Source organism: Panulirus ornatus, chromosome 7, assembly GCF_036320965.1.
Source record: "Panulirus ornatus isolate Po-2019 chromosome 7, ASM3632096v1, whole genome shotgun sequence".
Taxonomy (NCBI): domain Eukaryota; kingdom Metazoa; phylum Arthropoda; class Malacostraca; order Decapoda; family Palinuridae; genus Panulirus; species Panulirus ornatus.
The window spans coordinates 35,041,837-35,063,335 of NC_092230.1; the positions used below are offsets into that span (position 1 = coordinate 35,041,837).

Here is a 21,499-nt window from a genome sequence, read left to right on the forward strand (position 1 = left end):
GATAATCTTCTCGACTTCCACACATTCTTCAAGGCTCCCAGAATTTTCGCCCCCTTCCCCACCCTATGATTCACTTCCGCTTCCATGGTTCCATCCGCTGCCAGATCCACTCCCAGATATCTAAAACACTTTACTTCCTCCAGTTTTGCTCCATTCAAACTTACCTCCCAATTGACTTGACCCTCAACCCTACTGTACCTAATAACCTTGCTCTTATTCACATTTACTCTTAGCTTTCTTCTTTCACACACTTTACCAAACTCAGTCACCAGCTTCTGCAGTTTCTCGCATGAATCAGCCACCAGCGCTGTATCATCAGCGAACAACAACTGACTCACTTCCCAAGCTCTCTCATCCCCAACAGACTTCATACTTGCCCCTCTTTCCAAAACTCTTGCATTCACCTCCCTAACAACCCCATCCATAAACAAATTAAACAACCATGGAGACATCACACACCCCTGCCGCAAACCTACATTCACTGAGAACCAATCACTTTCCTCTCTTCCTACACGTACACATGCCTTACATCCTCGATAAAAACTTTTCACTGCTTCTAACAACTTGCCTCCCACACCATATATTCTTAATACCTTCCACAGAGCATCTCTATCAACTCTATCATATGCCTTCTCCAGATCCATAAATGCTACATACAAATCCATTTGCTTTTCTAAGTATTTCTCACATACATTCTTCAAAGCAAACACCTGATCCACACATCCTCTATGCTGTATGGTTGATCGGGGCCTGAACATGCAGGAGGGTGAAAGGAGGGCAAGGAATAGAGTGAATTGGAGCGATGTGGTATACCGGGGTTGACGTGCTGTCAGTGGATTGAATCAAGGCATGTGAAGCGTCTGGGGTAAACCATGGAAAGCTGTGTAGGTATGTATATTTGCGTATGTGGACGTATGTATATACATGTGTATGGGGGGGGGGGCCATTTCTTTCGTCTGTTTCCTTGCACTACCTCGCAAACGCGGGAGACAGCGACAAAGTATAAAAAAAGAAAAAAATATATATTTATATATATATATATATATATATATATATATATATATACATATATATATATACATACACATACATACGCACATATACACACACGCACACATATACATATATATACATATGAAAAATGTAAGAAATAATTTAGAAAACTGAAAGTTCTAGCTTGAAATGAAATGAAAAAAATAAATGTCACATAATATATATATATATATATATATATATATATATATATATATATATATATATATATATATATATATATATATATATAACCAATAGTATGGCTGTCTTAATGACACAGGACAACTGGCAAGTCTTGTTTGTGGACACCCAAAAGACTTGACCATCTGGGTAAAAAAAGGGACACAACTAACAACATTTAATAAAGATGGACATCATTTTAGCCATATATATATATATATATATATATATATATATATATATATATATATATATATATATATAATTTTTTTTTCTACTTTTCGCCATTTCCCGCGTTAGCGAGATAGCGTTAAGAACAGAGGATTGAGCCTTTGAGGGAATATCCTCACATGGCCCCCTTCTCTGTTCCTTTGGAAAATTGAAAAAAAAAAAAACGGGAGGGAGAGGATTCCCCCCCCCCCCCGTTCCCTCCCCTTTTAGTCACCTACGACACGCACGGAATATGTGAGAAGTATTCTTTCTCCCCTACCCCCAGGGATATATATATATATATATATATATATATATATATATATATATATATATATATATGACGGCTAGGGACTGAGTGTGAACGAATGTGGCCTATTTTGTCCTTTCGCTGAGGGGGTGGTGGGGATGTTTCTTGTGTGGCTGGGTAGCAACAGCAATGGATGAAGGCAAGCAAGTATGACTGTACATGTGTATATATGTATATGTCAGAGTATGTATATGTGTGTATTTATTGATTTGTATGTATATGTGCGTGTATCGGTGTTTATGTATATATATGTGTACATGAATGGTTGGGCCATTCGTCTGTTTCCTGGCGCTACCTTGCTTTTCGCGGGAAACAGCGGTTAAGTATAATAATAGTTATACTATATTCATATAACATCAACTGTTTTTCTTACACCATACTTGTTGAGTATATGATCAAAGAAATCAAGCATATTTATCTGACATGAGCGATTTCGTCAAAGACCATGCTGAGAATCGTTCATTAAATGGTGGTCCTCTAAATGGTTTACAGTTCTTGTAATGTCATGTACCTCACTCCAGTAACGTTAGGTACCACATTCCTCAAGTATCAGGTGCAACATTCCAATTATGCCTGATACCTCACTCTGGTAATGTCAGGTAACACTCCCTAGTAATATCAGGTAGGTACTGCATCCTAGTTATGCCAAGTACCTCACCCTAGTATTGTCAGGTACCACAACCCAGTAATGTCAGGTACCACACCCTAGTATTGTCATATGTCATGCCCTAGTAATGCAATGTACCACACCCTTGTAATACCAACTATTACAAGCAGTGACATCAGATGCTTATCATTTCTTAGCAGTGTCAGGTACTAGAGTACTGCCAGATTCCACATCCCAGTGATGCCCGGTACCACTCCCATGTAATGCGAGATATCATACTGCAGTAATGACTGGTACTATGACCAAGTAATGTCAGGTGCCTTACCCCATTAATGCCATGTACCATGCCACAAAAATGCCATTTACAACATCCAAGTAATACCAGATAGCACACCCTGATAAATGCCAGGTACCACACCAGCACTCCCAGATACCACACCCAAGTAATGCCAATTACCACACCCAAGTAATGCTAGGAACCACACCCAAGTGATGCCAGGTACTACACCCTAATAATGTCAAGTACCAAACCCGAGTAATGCTAGGTACTACACCGCTATAATGTCAAATATTAGACTCCAGTAATATCAGATACAGCACCTAAGTAACGTCAGGTATTGCACTCTAGTAATGGCATGTGCTACATTCCACCTATGCCAAGTACCATTCCCAATAATGACAAGTGACATACCCCAGTGATATTAGGTACCACACCCCAGTAATGCCAGGTGCCACACTTCAGTGATGTTAGGTACCACGCCTTAGCAATGTCAGGTACCACACCTAGTAATGATCGATGCCTTTCCCGAGTAATGTCAGAAACCATACCCCAGTAATACCAAGTGCTATGTCCTAGTAATGTCAGGTACCACATCCTAGTATTGAGAAATACCATTCTCAGTAATGCCACATGCCATGCCCCACAGGACAGCAGAGGAGGGTGCCAGGGCCTTGCTGCAGGAGTACCACAAGATAGCTGCCGTATACTATAACAATGGAACCATCAAGGCATGGGCCTACTATACCAACATCACTGAATACAACCGAAAAGCTAAGGTAAAGAGAATCTCTCTCTCTCTCTCTCTCTCTCTCTCTCTCTCTCTCTCTCTCTCTCTCTCTCTCTCTCTCTCTCTCTCTCTCTCTCTCTCTCTCTCTCTCTCAGTAAACGAGAATGGGGGACCCATTATTGACAATAAATGCATAGCAGCAACCTTGAACAAGTGTTCATTTCTGTTTTTGTGCTAGAAAGCAATGACACGAATTTTAAGACTGATAAATACGACTCACACGATAGAAGAAATCACCGTCATAATCAGAGAAGTACTAACGCAGATAGATAAGTTGAAGACTAATAAAAGACCAGGTCCTGATCATTTCCACTCACAAGAGATTAAGAACGTCAAGCACAAAATTGCCGGACAGTTAGCCTGTATTTTCAATAGATATGTTTCAGGAAAGAAATATTCCCACAGGACTGAAGACTGGTAGATGTCACTCCTATATACAAAAAGGGAAGTCCCAAATTGCCTGGTAATCATTGTCCAATCAGCCACACATCAGTTATATGTAAACTTTGCAAGTCGATTATTAAAGATTAAATTGTAGCCTATTGGGAACACAGCCTGATCAATAATACAAAGCATGGTTTTAGATGATGCAGATCATGCATTATTCAATACCCATGACAAGATATAAGTAGTAGATATAATATTTCTTGACTTCCAGAAAGCATTAGACAAAGTCACCCATCCTAAATTGATGCACAGAGTCCAGGCCTTGGAGATTAGTGGTTGCATGACAAATTAGATTGAGGCCTGGTTATATGATGGGAAGCAGTCATAATGAATGAGGAATCATCACAGTGGTCATCCGTTACTTGTGGAGTCCCCCAGGGATCCATACTTGGGCCTATACTTTTTATCATATATATTAATGATATTGAAGTAGGTCTATATAATCAAATGTTCAGATGACAGAAATCAGCAGAGCCATTTTAGCCAAAGAAGACATGCTAAGATTACAAGAGGATCTAGCTAAAGTCACTGAGTGGTCTTGTGAATGGCAAATGCCATTTAATGTCGATGAATATCAGCTGTTACAAGTAAGGGTCATTGTCTCCGATAACTTCAAATTCTTCCAGCATTGCAATGAAGCTGTCAAGAAAGCAGATAGTATTTTATTTATATTTATTTTGCTTTGTCGCTGTCTCCCGCGTTTGCGAGGTAGCACAAGGAAACAGACGAAAGAAATGGCCCAACCCACCCCCATACACTTGTATATACATACACGTCCACACACGCAAATATAAATACCCATACATCTCAATGTACACATATATATACACACACAGACACATACATATATACACATGCACACAATTCACACTGTCTGCCTTTATTCATTCCCATCGCCACCTCGCCAAACATGGAATAACATCCCCCTCCCCCCTCATGTGTGCGAGGTAGCGCTAGGAAAAGACAACAAAGGCCCCATTCGTTCACACTCAGTCTCTAGCTGTCATGCAATAATGCCCGAAACCACAGCTCCCTTTCCACATCCAGGCCCCACACAACTTTCCATGGTTTACCCCAGACGCTTCACATGCTCTTATTCAATCCACTGACAGCACGTCGACCCCGGTATACCTCATCGATCCAATTCACTCTATTCCTTTCCCGCCTTTCACCCTCCTGCATGTTCAGGCCCCGATCACTCAAAATCTTTTTCACTCCATCTTTCCACCTCCAATTTGGTCTCCCACTTCTCCTCGTTCCCTCCACTTCCGACACATATATCCTCTTGGTCAATCTTTCCCCACACATTCTCTCCATGTGCCCAAACCATTTCAAAACACCCTCTTCTGCTCTCTCAACCACGCTCTTTTTATTTCCACACATCTCTCTTACCCTTACATTACTTACTCGATTAAACCACCTCACACCACACATTGTCCTCAAACATCTTATTTCCAGCACATCCACCCTCCTGCGCACAACTCTATCCATAGCCCACGCCTTGCAACCATACAACATTGTTGGAACCACTATTCCTTCAAACACAGCCATTTTTGCTTTCGGAGATAATGTTCTCAGCTTCCACACATTCTTCAAGGCTCTCAGGATTTTCGCCCCCTCCCCCACCCTATGATTCACTTCCATGGTTCCATCCGCTGCCAGATCCACTCCCAGATATCTAAAACACTTTACTTCCTCCAGTTTTTCTCCAATTCAAACTTACCTCCCGATTGACTTGACCCTCAACCCTACTGTACCTAATAACCTTGCTCTTATTCACATTTACTCTTAACTTTCTTCTTTCACACACTTTACCAAACTCAGTCACCAGCTTCTGCAGTTTCTCACATGAATCAGCCACCAGTGCTGTATCATCAGCGAACAACAACTGACTCACTTCCCAAGCTCTCTGATCCCCAACAGACTTCATACTTGCCCCTCTTTCCAAAACTCTTGCATTCACCTCCCTAACAACCCCATCCATAAACACACCCCTGCCGCAAACCTACATTCACTGAGAACCAATCACTTTCCTATCTTCCTACACGTACACATGCCTTACATCCTCGATAAAAACTTTTCACTGCTTCTGGCAACTTACCTCCCACACTATATACTCTTTATCCCTTCCACAAAGCATCTCTAACAACTCTATCATATGCCTTCTCCAGATCCATAAATGCTACATACAAATCCATTTGCTTTTCTAAGTATTTCTCACATACATTCTTCAAAGCAAACACCTGATCTACACATCCTCTACCACTTCTGAAACCACACTGAAACCACAAAGCAGATAGTATGTTAGGATTTATGAACAGAAACTTTAAGTACAAAAGTGAGGATGTATTATCGCCACAGTGCCTAAGTCTAGTTAGACCATACCTCGAATATGCAGTGCAGTTTTGAGTCCCTCACTTAAGTAAGGACATTCTTAAATTGGAAACAGTGCAATGAAGAGCAATAAGTTGATTCCCCCCTTGCTTAACAAACCCTATGAGGAGAGACTGCAAGAACTGAACATGTTCTTCCAGAGAAAGAGGCACTTCTAGGGCAAATTAATAGGTGTTTCAAAATACTTAAAGGATTCATCAATGTTGATATTAAATATTTCTTTACAGTAGTGCCAGCAGTACCAGTGAGAGGAAATGGACTAAAACTTATTGGTCACCAAGTTAATCTTGACTGTGTGAAATATTTCATCGCCAACGACATTATTGTTGCTTGGAATAAGCTTCTAGAGAATTTTGTTCGGAGGAACACCCTTGATGTCTTCAAAATTAGGATTGGTCATCACTTGACACTCTTCAGTATTGATAATTCATTAAATCAGTCATCATAAGGCAGTGGTATATCATGCTAGCTTCCCAACTTCTGATCTCTCCATGGTTACATTGCAGTATCATACTAACATTGATTAAACTATGTCACCTGCTTTAAGAGAGTAAATAAGAATTACTGTATCATTTTTCAACATCAGGAATAATATAGGCATGGTAAATTGAGAGGCTGAAGCTCAAGTTTATCCTTAGTATTACCTTAATTACAAAAAGTGAAGGGATGGATGTCATTGGTGACGAGATGCATGGCATGTTCATGTTCATTCTATGTTATAAGTTTCCTATAAAAATTTCCATCAGGCTTATTTATCCAACAAGGTATTTTTTCTACCCGTTTTCCCGCTGGTGTGTGCCAGAGGGAGTGGAGGGTGGGGAGAGAGCCTTAGCTTTGCTATCCTTTTCTTCTATTGCTTACAAGGGATCCTTTTCTTTGCATTATGGACAGACCATCCCGCTCGGACCTTGGGTGTGAGGTCTTTGTATCTATGGATCTCTCTCTCTCTCTCTCTCTCTCTCTCTCTCTCTCTCTCTCTCTCTCTCTCTCTCTCTCTCTCTCTCTTAATAATTTGATGCCAAGCAACAAGATTCTTTTTTTGTATAAATGATTATTTTTTTGATACCTAATTACCTTTTCTAACTTAGTGAAGTAGCCTCGGGGACAAATAGATAATGGCCTTATTCATGTGCATCCACTCTCTAGGTTTAATGCTCCCGCCAAAATTAGAGCCCACTATCCAAAACTGGGCCCACAGTTACTCTATGGTTTACCTCCCTGCTTCTTGTACCCTGGTTTAGTTCCTTGATAGTATGTTGCCATCATATACCACATCATTGCATTTCATTCTGTTTATTGCTTGCATCTTGCTTTGAATGTTCTGGCCAATACACCAAACCTCTTTCACTCTGTCCTTCCATAGTTTTCTCAGCTTCCCTTTTCCCCTTGGACCCTCCAACTCTGACACTTAGTCTGTATTTCTTTACTCATCCTTTTCATATACCCGAACCATTTCATCACACCATGGATGTTCCTCTTTGGACTTTCTACCACGCCTCATATTAATCTTATTCTTTATTGGATTAACCTGCTTCACACCACTTATCTACAGGCATTCCAATCCAACACATTCACCCTCATTTTCCTTGGTGTTCAAGGCCTAAGATTTGCACCCATACAATATTGCCTGGACTAATGTACCATCAGATACCTTCAAACTAACACAACCTTTCCTTCCACATGCTCCATAAAGTGTTTAGGGCCTTATCCCTTTGTTTTATTCTTTACTCACTTCAACTCCCATGGTTCCATCCACTGCCACACTCCCACATATCTAAAACACTCCACTTCCTCCGTCTTCTTCCCACTGAACATATACTCAACCTATTCTTTCCTACGTCCTGGCTGCACCTGAATACATTACTTTTGTTCACTTAACTCTCAACACTCATTCTCCAGCTTCTGGAATTTCTTTTTGGATTCTGCTACTGAATTCTTGTCATCTGCCATCAACAACTGATTCACATCCTATGCCCCATCCCCCACCCAAAGCCCCGCTCCTTTCTTCAAGACCCTCGTATTTCCCTCCCTCACCATAAACATTGAAAGCAACCACACATACCTGGTGCAGATGCATCTTCACTGGGAACCAGTCACTCTCCTCCCTTAATCCAATTCTTATTAATCCTCTTTTTATCAGCTCATATATTTTTTCTCAACCTGCTTTCTTTAATGCTCAGACTTAGAATATCACTTGCACCCTTTCTTTGTGTTTACCATCTGTACACCCTCCCTTTTATCTCTCGTGAGCACTTTAACTTCCTCATTCCTCCACTTGTTACCCTTTCTCATACTCCCAAATCCATTGCTTCCCTAAATACCTTTCATATTCATAATTTCATTTACCCTTGCCTGAGGCCTTTTTTCTCTTACACACACTCGCACTTTCTGAATATCTCTGCATACACACTTTTTTCCCCAACTTCCTCACTATCACCAACTCTTTCCTCTCTTCCTAAACCCACCTTCAGATTTAATGCTTGCCTCTACTAAGAAGTGATCACCAGTTCTACCTGCTGCTCTTCTCAACACATTCATGTCCAACAGCCTATTTCAGAGGAACTGTTGATATAAAAATTGGGTCTTTAAAGGAACCATTGACCTTACCATTTCAAAAAGAGTTACTACTAAACTTACTATCTCACACACTTCAGATGCTAAGGATCTTACTATTTGCAGTATGCATACCATTGACCCTACCTTCTGACAGTAAAAGTACCACCAACCTTATTGACAATCAGTGATGGCACCAAACCTCACTATAACAGAATAAAGGCACAACTGACCTTACCGAGACACTGTGATAGCACTATTAAATCATTGACGCATTATAAAGTACTGTTGACTTTGCTGACACATGGAAAAGTGCTATTGACCTTACTGACTGTATGGACACACAGTGAAGGCAGCAGTGGCCTTATTAAGACAGTAAAGCACCTCTGGCCTAACTAATGCTGCAGTAGACACCACTAACCATATGGGTCTTTCCTTTTTTCAGGAAGAAGCATCATTGATAAACAGGAAGATGAAGGAGAAATGGAATTTGAAGTCCAAGCAATACTGGAGGGCTGACCTTAGTCCCAAGACAAAGAGGATGATGAAGATGGTGAGTCATTGTGACAAGTGAAGAGTAAGTAGATTGTGAGTTTGGGGATAACTGGTGAGTCAGTGAACAGTTGATTATTGTGTCAATGAATAGTTAGTCAGGAAGATGACTTTGAGCCATATAGTGATACAGTGAGATTAGAAATGGCAATAAATAGTTGATAAGTCGGAGGATGGATTGATGGTGTGTTACTGGATGTTGAATTAGCAGTTCATGAGTTGGGAGATAATGAATTCGTAAACATAAAATTTATATTGATTTGCCAGATAGTGAATGAATTTTTAGTGATCTGGTTGATGGTGAATGAGATGTTAACTGAGTTGATGAAGAATAAAATGACTAGTCCTTAGACAATAAGATGAAAATAGAATGGCATTTGTGGATGGAATGAATGAATAGCAAGTTTGTTAATAAAACATGAATCTAGCCAATAATCGAGGTATAAAAAAGATAATCAGGAAATGCAGAAATTGAGTGAAGATCCTTTAGCAAGAGAAAGATAATGGCAGGATTTATAAAGTGACATTGGATAAAATGAAATATGAGTAATGATAAAGGATTAGATAAGTAAAATGGCTATGGTGCTGGCACTTGAAGGAATTAATACTGATAAAATGATTTTGAGAATGTGAGCAGAAGAAACTGAATAGCAGCTGTTATTAGGTTCTTTCTGCCAAGGTGATGGAAGTAATTTTAGATGAAAATAATAAATAACTGATATGGAGAAAGAATACACAGCTGATGTCAAAAGACCTGGAAAGGTTATCTGTAGAGAAGCACTGCTAAGGGAGGTGACTATAAAGAGATGATGTTGAAAGAGGTAACTGTGGAGAAGTAATGCTAAAGGCAGTGACTACAGAGAGGTAATGTAAGAGGGTATAACTATAAAGGTAACACAAGAGAGTAACTATAAACAGGTAACACTGAAGGTTGTAACTATTGATAGATAATGCTCAAAAGGATTAACTGAATATCCTTCTGGCAGGCCTTCCCTGCACAGTTGGGAGAGGAGGACTCCAAGAACCTGACCAGTGTCTCCTCCAACATGACCAGCATCTATTCCACAGGGACTGTCTGTCTCACTCCTGAGGTAAGTGGATTTATCCCTAGGTAGGTTTTGGTGTCCTCAGGTGGGTGGTGGTGTCTCCAGGTGGATGTTAGTACCTGTAAATGGATGATGGACATCCATTTTCTGAATAGTTACCTATAATATCTTAAAGATGGGATGATTCTGACATGTTCCCTTAGCCTTAAATGATGTTATTGTTGCATTATTGTTAGAAATGTTTTGTGTTTCTTCAAAGGTAACATTGTCTGAAGTGAGTCAAATCATGATAAGATGCATGTAGACCTATGTGAATGGAAGGACCTCAACACTGTATTGATCACAGTTTGCTGACTCATTCTCAGTAACTATTAATAAAGATTATGGCAGAGGTAGTTCTTTTGTACTTTACATGTATTTCTTTCCTGGAACCCTTGAAAATGAATTCCAGATTAAGATTATCGCTGGAGCTGGATGCCAATTCAATCTTTCCACTGCTGTCATGTCTTTAGGATTTAAAAAGTACACAATGTAATTCTTATTTTGCTCCCAGCCAGTCTGAGCTGTAGCCAAGTTTCAAATGTTTCTTGATTATGAACAAAGATATTTTGTAACCACTTGGCATTTACTGACTTATAATAAGTCATTGTATATCATTACAGTACAAGTCTTCAAATAATTCCTTGTGTCCAACAACTGATTGAAAATGTTTATTTCTACAGCATGTGGACCATTTTTAACTTTTCATTAACTTTCAGTTGTATTCTAACAGGTGAAGCTCAAGGGTAAAGTGGAAGAGTGGTTTGGGAATGTCTTGGGAGTAAAGTCAGGGGTTGGTGAGAGATCAAGAGCAAAGGAAAGAGTAGCACTACTCCTGAAGCAGGAGTTGTGGGAGTGTGTGATAGAGTGTAAGGAAGTAAACTCTAGATTGGTATGGGTAAAACTGAAAGTGGATGGAGAGAGATGGGTGATTATTGGTGCCTATGCACCTGGTCATGAGAAGAAAGATCGTAAGAGGCAAGTGTTTTGGGAGCAGCTGAGAGAGTGTTAGCAGCTTTGATGCCCACGACCAGGTTATAGTAATGAGTGAGTTGAATGCAAAGGTGAGTAATGTGGCATTTGAGGGTATAATTGGTGTATACAGGATTTTCGGTGTTATAAATGGAAATGGTGAAGAGCTTGTTGATTTGTGTGCTGAGAAAGGACTGGTGACTGGGAATACATGGTTTAAAAAGAGAGATATACATAAGTATGTAAGTAGGAGAAATGGCCAGAGAGCGCTATTGGATTATGTGTTAATTGATAGGTGCATGAGAGACTTTTGGATGTTAATGTGCTGAGAGGGGCAACTAGAGGGATGTCTGATCATTATCTTGTGGAGGCGAAGGTTGAGATTTGTAGAGGTTTTCAGAAAAGAGGAGAGAATGTTGGGTTGAAGGGAATGGTGAGAGTAAGTGAGCTTGTAAAGGAGACTTATGTGAGGAAGTACCAGGAGAGATTGAGTGCAGAGTGGAAAAAGGTGAGAGCAATTGATGTAAGGGGAATGGGGGAGGAATGGGATGTATTTAGGGAAGCAGTGATGGCTTGCACAAAAGATGCCAGTGGCATGAGAGAGGTGGGAGGTGGGCAGATTAGAAAGTGTAGTGAGTGGTGGGATGAAGAAGTAAGATTGTTAGTGAAAGAGAAGAGAGAGGCATTTGGATGATTTTTGTTGCAAAGTAGTGCAAATGATTGGGAGATGTATAAAAGAAAGAGGCAGGAGGTCAAGAGAAAGGTGCAAGAGGTGAAAAAGAGGGCAAATGAGAGTTGGGTTGAGAGAGTATCATTAAATTTTAAGAATAAAAAGATGTTTTAGAAGGAGGTAAATGAAGTGCATAAGACAAGAGAACAAATGGGAACATCGGTGAAGGGGGCTAATGAGGAGGTAATAACAAGTAGTGGTGAAGTGAAAAAGAGATGGAGTGAGTATTTTGAAGGTTTGTTGTATGTGTTTGATGATAGAGTGGCAGATATAGGGTGTTTTGTTTGAGGTGGTGTGCGAAGTGAGAGGGCAGGGATAATGGTTTGGTAAACAGAGAAGAGGTAATGAAAGCTTTGCAGAAGATGAAAGCTAGTAAGGTTATGGGTTTGGATGGTATTGCAGTGGCATTTATTAAAAAAGGGGTGACTGGTTGGTGAGGATATCCAATGTATGTACAGTTCATGGTGAAGTGCCTGAGGATTGGTGGAATGCATGCATAGTGCCATTGTACAAAGGCAAAGGGGATGAAGGTGAGTGCTCAAATTACAGAGTTATAAGTTTCTTGAGTATTCCTTGGAAATTATATGGGAGGGTATTGATTGAGAGGGTAAAGGCATGTATGGAACATCAGATGGGGGAAGAGCAGTGTACCTTCAGAAGTGGTAGAGGATGTGTGGATCAGGTGTTTGAAGAATGTATGTGAGAAATACTTAGAAAAACAGATGGATTTGTATGTAGCATTTATGGATCTGGAGAAGGCATATAATAGAGTTGTTAGAGATGCTTTGTGGAAGGGATTAAGAGTATAAAGTGTGGGAGGTAAGTTGCTAGAAGCTGTGAAAAGTTTTTATCAAGGATGTAAAGCATGTGTACAAGTAGGAAGAGAGGAAAGTGATTGGTTCCTAGTGAATGTAAGTATGTGGCAGGGGTGCATGATGTCTCCATGGTTGTTGATTTTATGGATGGGGTTGTTGGGGAGGTGAATGCAAGAGTTTTGGAGAGAGGGGCAAGTATGAAGTCTGTTGGGGATGAGAGAGCTTGGGAAGTGAGTCAGTTGTTGTTCGCTGATGATACAGCGCTGGTGGCTGATTCATGTGAGAAACTGCAGAAGCTGGTGACTGAGTTTGGTAAAGTGTGTGAAAGAAGAAAGTTAAGAGTAAATGTGAATAAGAGCAAGGTTATTAGGTACAGTAGGGTTGAGCGTCAAGTCAATTGGGAGGTAAGTTTGAATGGAGCAAAACTGGAGGAAGTAAAGTGTTTTAGATATCTGGGAGTGGATCTGGCAGCGGATGGAACCATGGAAGCGGAAGTGGATCATAGGGTGGGGGAGGGGGTGAAAATCCTGGGAGCCTTGAAGAATGTGTGGAAGTTGAGAACATTATCTCGGAAAGCAAAAATGGGTATGTTTGAAGGAATAGTGGTTCCAACAATGTTGTATGGTTGCGAGGCGTGGGCTATGGATAGAGCTGTGCGCAGGAGGATGGATGTGCTGGAAATGAGATGTTTGAGGACAATGTGTGGTGTGAGGTGGTTTGATCGAGTAAGTAACGTAAGGGTAAGAGAGATGTGTGGAAATAAAAAGAGCGTGGTTGAGAGAGCAGAAGAGGGTGTTTTGAAATGGTTTGGGCACATGGAGAGGATGAGTGAGGAAAGATTGACCAAGAGGATATATGTGTCGGAGGTGGAGGGAGCAAGGAGAAGAGGGAGACCAAATTGGAGGTGGAAAGATGGAGTGAAAAAGATTTTGTGTGATCGGGGCCTGAACATGCAGGAGGGTGAAAGGAGGGCAAGAAATAGAGTGAATTGGAGCGATGTGGTATACCGGGGTTGACGTGCTGTCAGTGGATTGAATCAAGGCATGTGAAGCGTCTGGGGTAAACCATGGAAAGCTGTGTAGGTATGTATATTTGCGTGTGTGGACGTATGTATATACATGTGTATGGGGGGGGGGTTGGGCCATTTCTTTCGTCTGTTTCCTTGCGCTACCTCGCAAACGCGGGAGACAGCGACAAAGTTTAATATAAAAATAAAATTATATATATATATATATATATATATATGTATATATATATATATATATATATATATATATATATATATATATATATATATATATATATATATATATATATATATCTTTTCTTCTTTCAAACTATTCGTCATTTCCCGCGTTAGCAGGGTAGCGTTGAGAACAGAGGACTGGACCTTTAAGGGAATATCCTCACCTGGCCCCCTTCTCTGTTCCTTCTTTTGGAAAATTAAAAAAAATGAGAGGGAAGGATATCTGGGAGTGGATCTGGCAGCGGATGGAACCATTGAAGCGGAAGTGAATCATAGGGTGGGGGAGGGGGCGAAAATCCTAGGAGCCTTGAAGAATGTGTGGAAGTCGAGAGTTTTGGAAAGAGGGGCAAGTATGAAGTCTGTTGGGGATGAGAGAGCTTGGGAAGTGAGTCAGTTGTTGTTCGCTGATGATACAGCGCTGGTGGCTGATTCATGTGAGAAACTGCAGAAGCTGGTGACTGAGTTTGATAAAGTGTGTGAAAGAAGAAAGTTAAGAGTAAATGTGAATAAGAGCAAGGTTATTAGGTACAGTAGGGTTGAGGGTCAAGTCAATTGGGAGGTAAGTTTGAATGGAGCAAAACTGGAGGAAGTAAAGTGTTTTAGATATCTGGGAGTGGATCTGGCAGCGGATGGAACCATGGAAGCGGAAGTGGATCATAGGGTGGGGGAGGGGGCGAAAATCCTGGGAGCCTTGAAGAATGTGTGGAAGTTGAGAACATTATCTCGGAAAGCAAAAATGGGTATGTTTGAAGGAATAGTGGTTCCAACAATGTTGTATGGTTGCGAGGCGTGGGCTATGGATAGAGTTGTGCGCAGGAGGATGGATGTGCTGGAAATGAGATGTTTGAGGACAATGTGTGGTGTGAGGTGGTTTGATCGAGTAAGTAACGTAAGGGTAAGAGAGATGTGTGGAAATAAAAAGAGCGTGGTTGAGAGAGCAGAAGAGGGTGTTTTGAAATGGTTTGGGCACATGGAGAGGATGAGTGAGGAAAGATTGACCAAGAGGATATATGTGTCGGAGGTGGAGGGAGCAAGGAGAAGAGGGAGACCAAATTGGAGGTGGAAAGATGGAGTGAAAAAGATTTTGTGTGATCGGGGCCTGAACATGCAGGAGGGTGAAAGGAGGGCAAGAAATAGAGTGAATTGGAGCGATGTGGTATACCGGGGTTGACTTGCTGTCAGTGGATTGAATCAAGGCATGTGTATGGGGGTGGGTTGGGCCATTTCTTTCGTCTGTTTCCTTGCGCTACCTCGCAAACGCGGGAGATAGTGACAAAGCAAAAAAAAAAAAAAAAAATATATATATATATATATATATATATATATATATATATATATATATATATATATATATATATATATATGTGTGTGTGTGTGTGTGTGTATGTAGGTGGTTGGGCCATTCATTGTGTGTTTCCTTGTGCTACGTCACTAATGCGGGAAACAGTGGTTAAGTATAATAAATAAATAAACATGATATGTAGATATATTATCCCTGGGGATAGGGGAGAAAGAACTTTTCCACTTATTTCCTGCATGTCATAAAAGTCGATTAAAAGGGGAGGGAGTGGAGAACTGGAAATCCTCCCCTCCAGTTTTTACTCTCCTAAAAGAAAAAACAGAGAAGGGAGCCAACCTTAGGCTTAGTCCTCTGTTCTTAATGCTACCTCACTAAAGTGGGAAATAGTGAATATGTATAAAAAATGTATAAAAAATATATATGCACATATATATTTTTCCTATACTTTCAGAGGTGCCTCAACCTGGATCCTGGACTGGAGGAAATAATGGCAAACTCCAGAAATTATCAAGAGCTTCAAGATGTATGGGAGAAATGGCGGACCAATGTGTCAAGAAAGGTAGTTGGTCTTTAATCACATCTGACATTATTTAATTTTCTTTTGTATATCACTGTTTATCTCTTTACTTGATGCATATACTTTTTCCAGCAGTTGTAGTACCATAGCAAATCCAGAATCATCTCAGGATCCTTTCTAGTGAAGCTTATAGTTTAATATATACATTGTATTTCATTAAGAAAATCCTGTAGTGTGTATCAAGCAGATGACGTATGTAGAAAGTAAATGTGTATTGTCTTATGAATGTCAGTGATGAATGCTGTACCTGGAGGTTTTCAAACCCACATATTAGTGCTTTAAATCTACATGCTGAGGCTCCAGATCCACCCATCAAATTATAATTGAATTTACTGTATTGAGATATTCATTCAGAAACAGTTCTAAAGCATCGTAATATACTTGTTAGCAGTAACTTATAGAAAAATTAAGAGAACCAAGAAGACAGGCAGGCAGATATATAAGTAGGCAGATTGTTAGTGAGATAGACAAAGATTATCAGTAATAAAGAAAGTGAAATATTCCATTGTTTGCAGGCTTTTTACTAAGTAACTTTCTTTTGATATGTTTAGATCCGGCCATCCTACCTCCAGTACATTGAATTGGTTAACAAGGAAGCAGTCCTTAATGATTATAATGACCATGGAGAAGAGCAACGCATGAAGGTGAGGTGCTGCTCCCTCACTTCCCAGTCTCTATATTTCTGAGTATAGCTCACTGGTCTCTCTTCTTTCCCATCCCTGCTTCTTTATCCTTTGCCCTCAAGTCTGTTATATCTCCTCCCCATCACTGCAGCTATACTGTTCTCTAAGGTTAATCACAAACACATGCTGAAGCACACTAAATTCCAGATGTTGGTTTTAAGTATTAGGTATAAACATTCTTTTAAATTTATCAGAGATTTATTTTTTCATGTCATCTCAATCCAAGTAGCCAAATGAGTTGCTAGCAAAGTATGCAGACTTTTTCATTATTGACAGCATGTTGTTTTGCATCAAATGAGCAGCATCTTAGCTTGCAATAGTAAAATCTAAGAACAAAAATTTGCTGTCTATTAGCAGGAAATTCCAGACTTTTGGAGGTCAGACAAGTTTCCTTGTCAGAGGTTTCAGAAAATTATGGAAAATACATTGAATAACAGTTCATATAACACAGATTTCTTTATTAGGTTTTTCGTAATATTGTCCATGCCCGCACAGCTTCTGTAAATGTTACAACCTCCTTCACCCTCCTAAAATCTTTCAGTTTCACATAACCCTCTTTATGTATATACACCAACAGAGGGATCCAAACCCCAGGTATGGTGCCTGGCTGCCTTGGCCACATGGAGGTTAACAGACAGGCACACTAGATTTAATCTGGTATGTGCATCTTTTAACCTCTGTGTGGCCAAGGCAGCCAGGCAGGCACCTTACCTGGGTTCAAATCCCTGTTAGTGTATATACATTTGACTGTCCATCAACATATTTGTCACACCATTGGAGCTGCCTGAGATTTAAGTCCATGCTACCCCCACAGAGATGAGGTTGGGACACACATAGAAACACTAGAAATCGAGTGTGCGTATCTTTTGACCTCCTTGTGGCCAAGGCAGCCAGGTGCCCTACCTAGGGTTGGAATCCCTCTGTTGATGTATACACATTTATCTGTCCATGGACATATTTGTCACACCATTGGAGCTGTTTAAGATTAAAGTCTATGCTATCCCCACTGAGATGAGAGTAGGACACATGTAAGAACACTAGAAATTTAGTGTGTCTTTTGATCTGTGTGTGGCTGAGGCAGTCTGGAACCCTGCCTAGGGTTTGAATCTCCCTGTTGATATATGTACATCTGTCTGTCCATCGACAAACCCCCTTTATATACCTATAATATACCATATGTTCTGACAGCTTCCCATGCCATGGCAACCTGTATGGCACTCTCGCAAGTTTATTTTTACACAGTCAGAACTTGCACACCATTACAGTCCCCAGACTCTCACAGCTTTTACACTCACATTGACAGTCTCTATACAACATTTCACAACCTTTACACCATCTCAACTTTTACAACCTTGAAATCTTTACACGTTCACAGCCTCAGGCCACCACAATTTCCAAACTCTTACAACCTCAAGAAGGCCTTTTGAGATCATATACTGTTATGCCTGTGTATAAGAATAACATCACTGAATACCTCATGTCTCTGTACTGTTTCTATCCCTATACAATATAACCAATACAATGTTTAAAAGTTAACTTGATCAAATTTGGTTACAGTTGATGTTTATCATAAGTTTATGAATTATAAGTAGCATAAGCTTATTTTGATTCATATACAGATAGCCACTTCACATGCAAATATCCACTTAATGTATAGATTGCCACTTCAATAGCAGATAGATACTTTACATTTATATAGAAACATAGGGTGCAGATAATCACTTTATACATACAGATAACTAATTCAAGTGCAGATGCAGGAACACCACCGATTTTCCGGCACTCTTGGTTCCAAAGCCTTGCCGAATTAACCATTTTGCCGGACCAACCGTGGTCACGTAATAATGATTCATCAACACACCTCTAGCCCACTAATTATACATCTCCCATGTAGACGTCTAAAGTATACCATGGACTGCTAGAAATTTTATGAAACAAATATTAAATGTAAATGGAATAGATAAATGAAGTACGTTTCCTCCTGCTCAGGACTGAGGTGCTCATCAGCTACAAGTTTTACAAATTTGTCCACAAACTCGACAGCTCCTTCATGGTTTGCAGACCACTTTTCTCTGCAATTTTTATTCATGGAAATTCCATGACGCTTCTTGAATCTTTGAATCCACCCTTCACTATAGTCACGCTCATGTTGTAATTTCAGTTATTTATGTAACCACTTATCCGGGTTCATTATCATGCTACCTGACAAGTCCACTATATCACTCCAACACTGTTGAAACCATTCCATCATCACTCAATCGTGCTCAGTACTCTTAACCATCTTTCATAGTTTTTCTAATCGCCATTTGCTTCTTGGAATCACTGTCTGCATAGAATTTCAATATTTTCTCCCTTTGCTTCTTTATATCATAAACAGTTGGTGAACCAATGCTGTAGAAGTCACTCAGCTTATGCACTGAAACACCACGGTCCATTTTTTTTTCAACAGATCTACTTTATCTTGGATCAATATGGACTGGTGTTTACGTTTACACCATGACTGACACTTTCATATGTCTTAGAAGCCATAGCTGGGGTTAAATTTAAGCAAAATAAGCTAAGAATCTCACAGAATTGTGGTATCACCACCACCAAATGCAGTGTAAAGAATGTAAATAAGTTTGCCGGACACAATGCCATCTGTTGCCGCCCAGTAAACTAGTTTGGTGGCCGTGGTAATTTCAAGTTCCCTCACGCAATTTTGTCCGGACTAAAGGAGGTGCCAAACCATCAGTTGCCAGAAAATCAGTGGTGTACCTGTAACTACTTCACATGCAGATAGTAACTTTACATACATATATACATGTATATAGATAGCTACTTCATATGTGATTAGCTGCTTCATGAACCACCTTGCATACAACTAGTCAGTCACATGCAGAAGATCACTCATGTTCAAAGAACCGTTTCAATTGCTGACACCACAAAACATGCCTGTACCCTTTGCACGTACTGATGGCCACTTCACACAGACATAGCCACTTCACATACAGATAGCCACTTCATGTACAGATAGCCACTCCCTCTAACAAGCCACTGGCCTGAGCAGTATGAGTCGGAGACTTTTGAAGAGGACATGGTTAGGCTGTACCATGAGGTGGAGCCGCTTTACCGTCTCATCCATTCCTACGTCAGGAAGAAGCTAAGGATGGTTTACCCACAGGTGAGTTAATTTGGATGGTATTTGATTGTTGAAATATACATGTACTTTACATGCATTCATGGATATTTACTACAGAGAGAAACTCCAGAAGTTAATGATAGAGTTCTGGAGGGTTTGTGAAATGAGAAAGTTGAGAAGACTTACCAGTTTGTTGAAATGGTTTGGACACATGGAGAGGATGAGTAAAGAAAGACTGACCAAAGGGCCTTAGATTTCAATTGTGGAGGGAGAAAAGGAAGGATGGGATTTAGAAGGAGATGGAAGAATGGAGTGAAAGAGGCTATGGGGTATCAGGGCCAAAATATTCAGGAGGCAAAAAGTATGCGTAAGATGGAATGAATTGGATCAGTTTAGTGTGTGGGGGATGATGTGCTGTCAATGGGCTACTGAACCAGGACATAAGAAGTGCTCATTAAACCATGTAATAGTCCTTGGCTGTGGATGGTGGGCTCTGTTCTCTGTACATTATACATGACAGCTAGAGGGTGGATGTGTGCAAATGAAGATGTTGTCTGTTTGTTTCTGATGCTTTCATTGAGGTAGAAGTAGTTTGTTATAGAACAAAATATTTCTTTTATACGTAATTGCCTTTCACACTTCAGTGAGTTGGTGGCCAGAACAGATGAATACTGGCCTCCTCAGCATACTTCCAGTCTTTACCTGTTATGTATAAAGTACAATTTAGTAGGTGACTACCAATTCCATGTGACCAATTTAGTACATCTGAGTACAGATAATTGCTGTATATAAGGAAATGATGTAAAGAGGTAACTCCTTTAGAAAACATATAAGTCAGCATATAGATAGTTGCTGTCTGTATACAAGTGCTGTATGTAGGTAACTGATCTATTACTGTGACATATTCAAGTGTGACTCTCTCAAAAGAATGTTAGCATTCATGGCAGCTGTATGTAGCATCTCTTGTGTAATGTTCATAAGTAGAATGACTACTTCGTGGAGGTGTTTTCTATATAGAGGTAATATATGAAAGTTTTGAATGACTGTGGCAGTTAGAAAAGCTGATGCCTTAAGACATTATTTGATGTGAGTTTATAGAGATGGCACTTAAAGTCGAGATTAAACAGAGGTGACCATTATTATTGAATTATGTTAGATAGAGGTGTGTTATGAAGTTGCTGTATGGAAGCAAATGGCTCATTTATTATGTTAACTTATTCAAAATACAGGTGAGTTGAGATTTGAAGATACTATTGCAACCCCTCCCTCTCCTTTCACTGCTATTGTAATGACAAATACATTACTTTTAACCATGGATGAATTTAATCACTGATGATAAAATCTAGTTTTGAATTTTGATATCATTGTTTAATTCTTAAGTTTTAGATTAGTCCTTTAAAGCTGTTAGTGTTGTGCATTGTACATACGTATTCTACTGGGAAAGTGCTTATTACTTATGTATATGTCTTCAGATTTCCCACACATATTTGAATAGGCCCACCCTTCCTAGAGGTATATAAAGGTATCATATGTCTCCTGCATCTCTAATTGATATGTACAAAAACCTTCAAGCCTCTCAATTACCTATAGATCATCATATGTGAAAGTCATTACA

At 39.9% G+C, this 21,499-nt stretch overlaps 1 protein-coding gene across 3 annotated transcripts in view; it reads left to right on the forward strand.

Annotated features, from left to right (window-relative positions):
• The window catches only part of LOC139749517 (angiotensin-converting enzyme-like), a 61,152-nt gene that overhangs the window by 16,221 nt on the left and 23,432 nt on the right, over positions 1 to 21,499 (forward strand). For 2 of the 3 annotated variants that reach the window (XR_011712985.1, XM_071663472.1), the window contains exons 2-7: positions 3,269 to 3,398; positions 9,249 to 9,356; positions 10,342 to 10,446; positions 15,955 to 16,062; positions 16,632 to 16,724; positions 19,813 to 19,926. Coding sequence is in view for 2 of the 3 variants with exons in the window: in XM_071663472.1 (XP_071519573.1) it covers positions 3,269 to 3,398; positions 9,249 to 9,356; positions 10,342 to 10,446; positions 15,955 to 16,062; positions 16,632 to 16,724; positions 19,813 to 19,926 (658 nt within the window). In the remaining variant the exon portion in view is untranslated. The remainder of the gene's footprint in view (positions 1 to 3,268; positions 3,399 to 9,248; positions 9,357 to 10,341; positions 10,447 to 15,954; positions 16,063 to 16,631; positions 16,725 to 19,812; positions 19,927 to 21,499) is intronic. The other variant, XM_071663474.1, reaches the window with a different exon arrangement.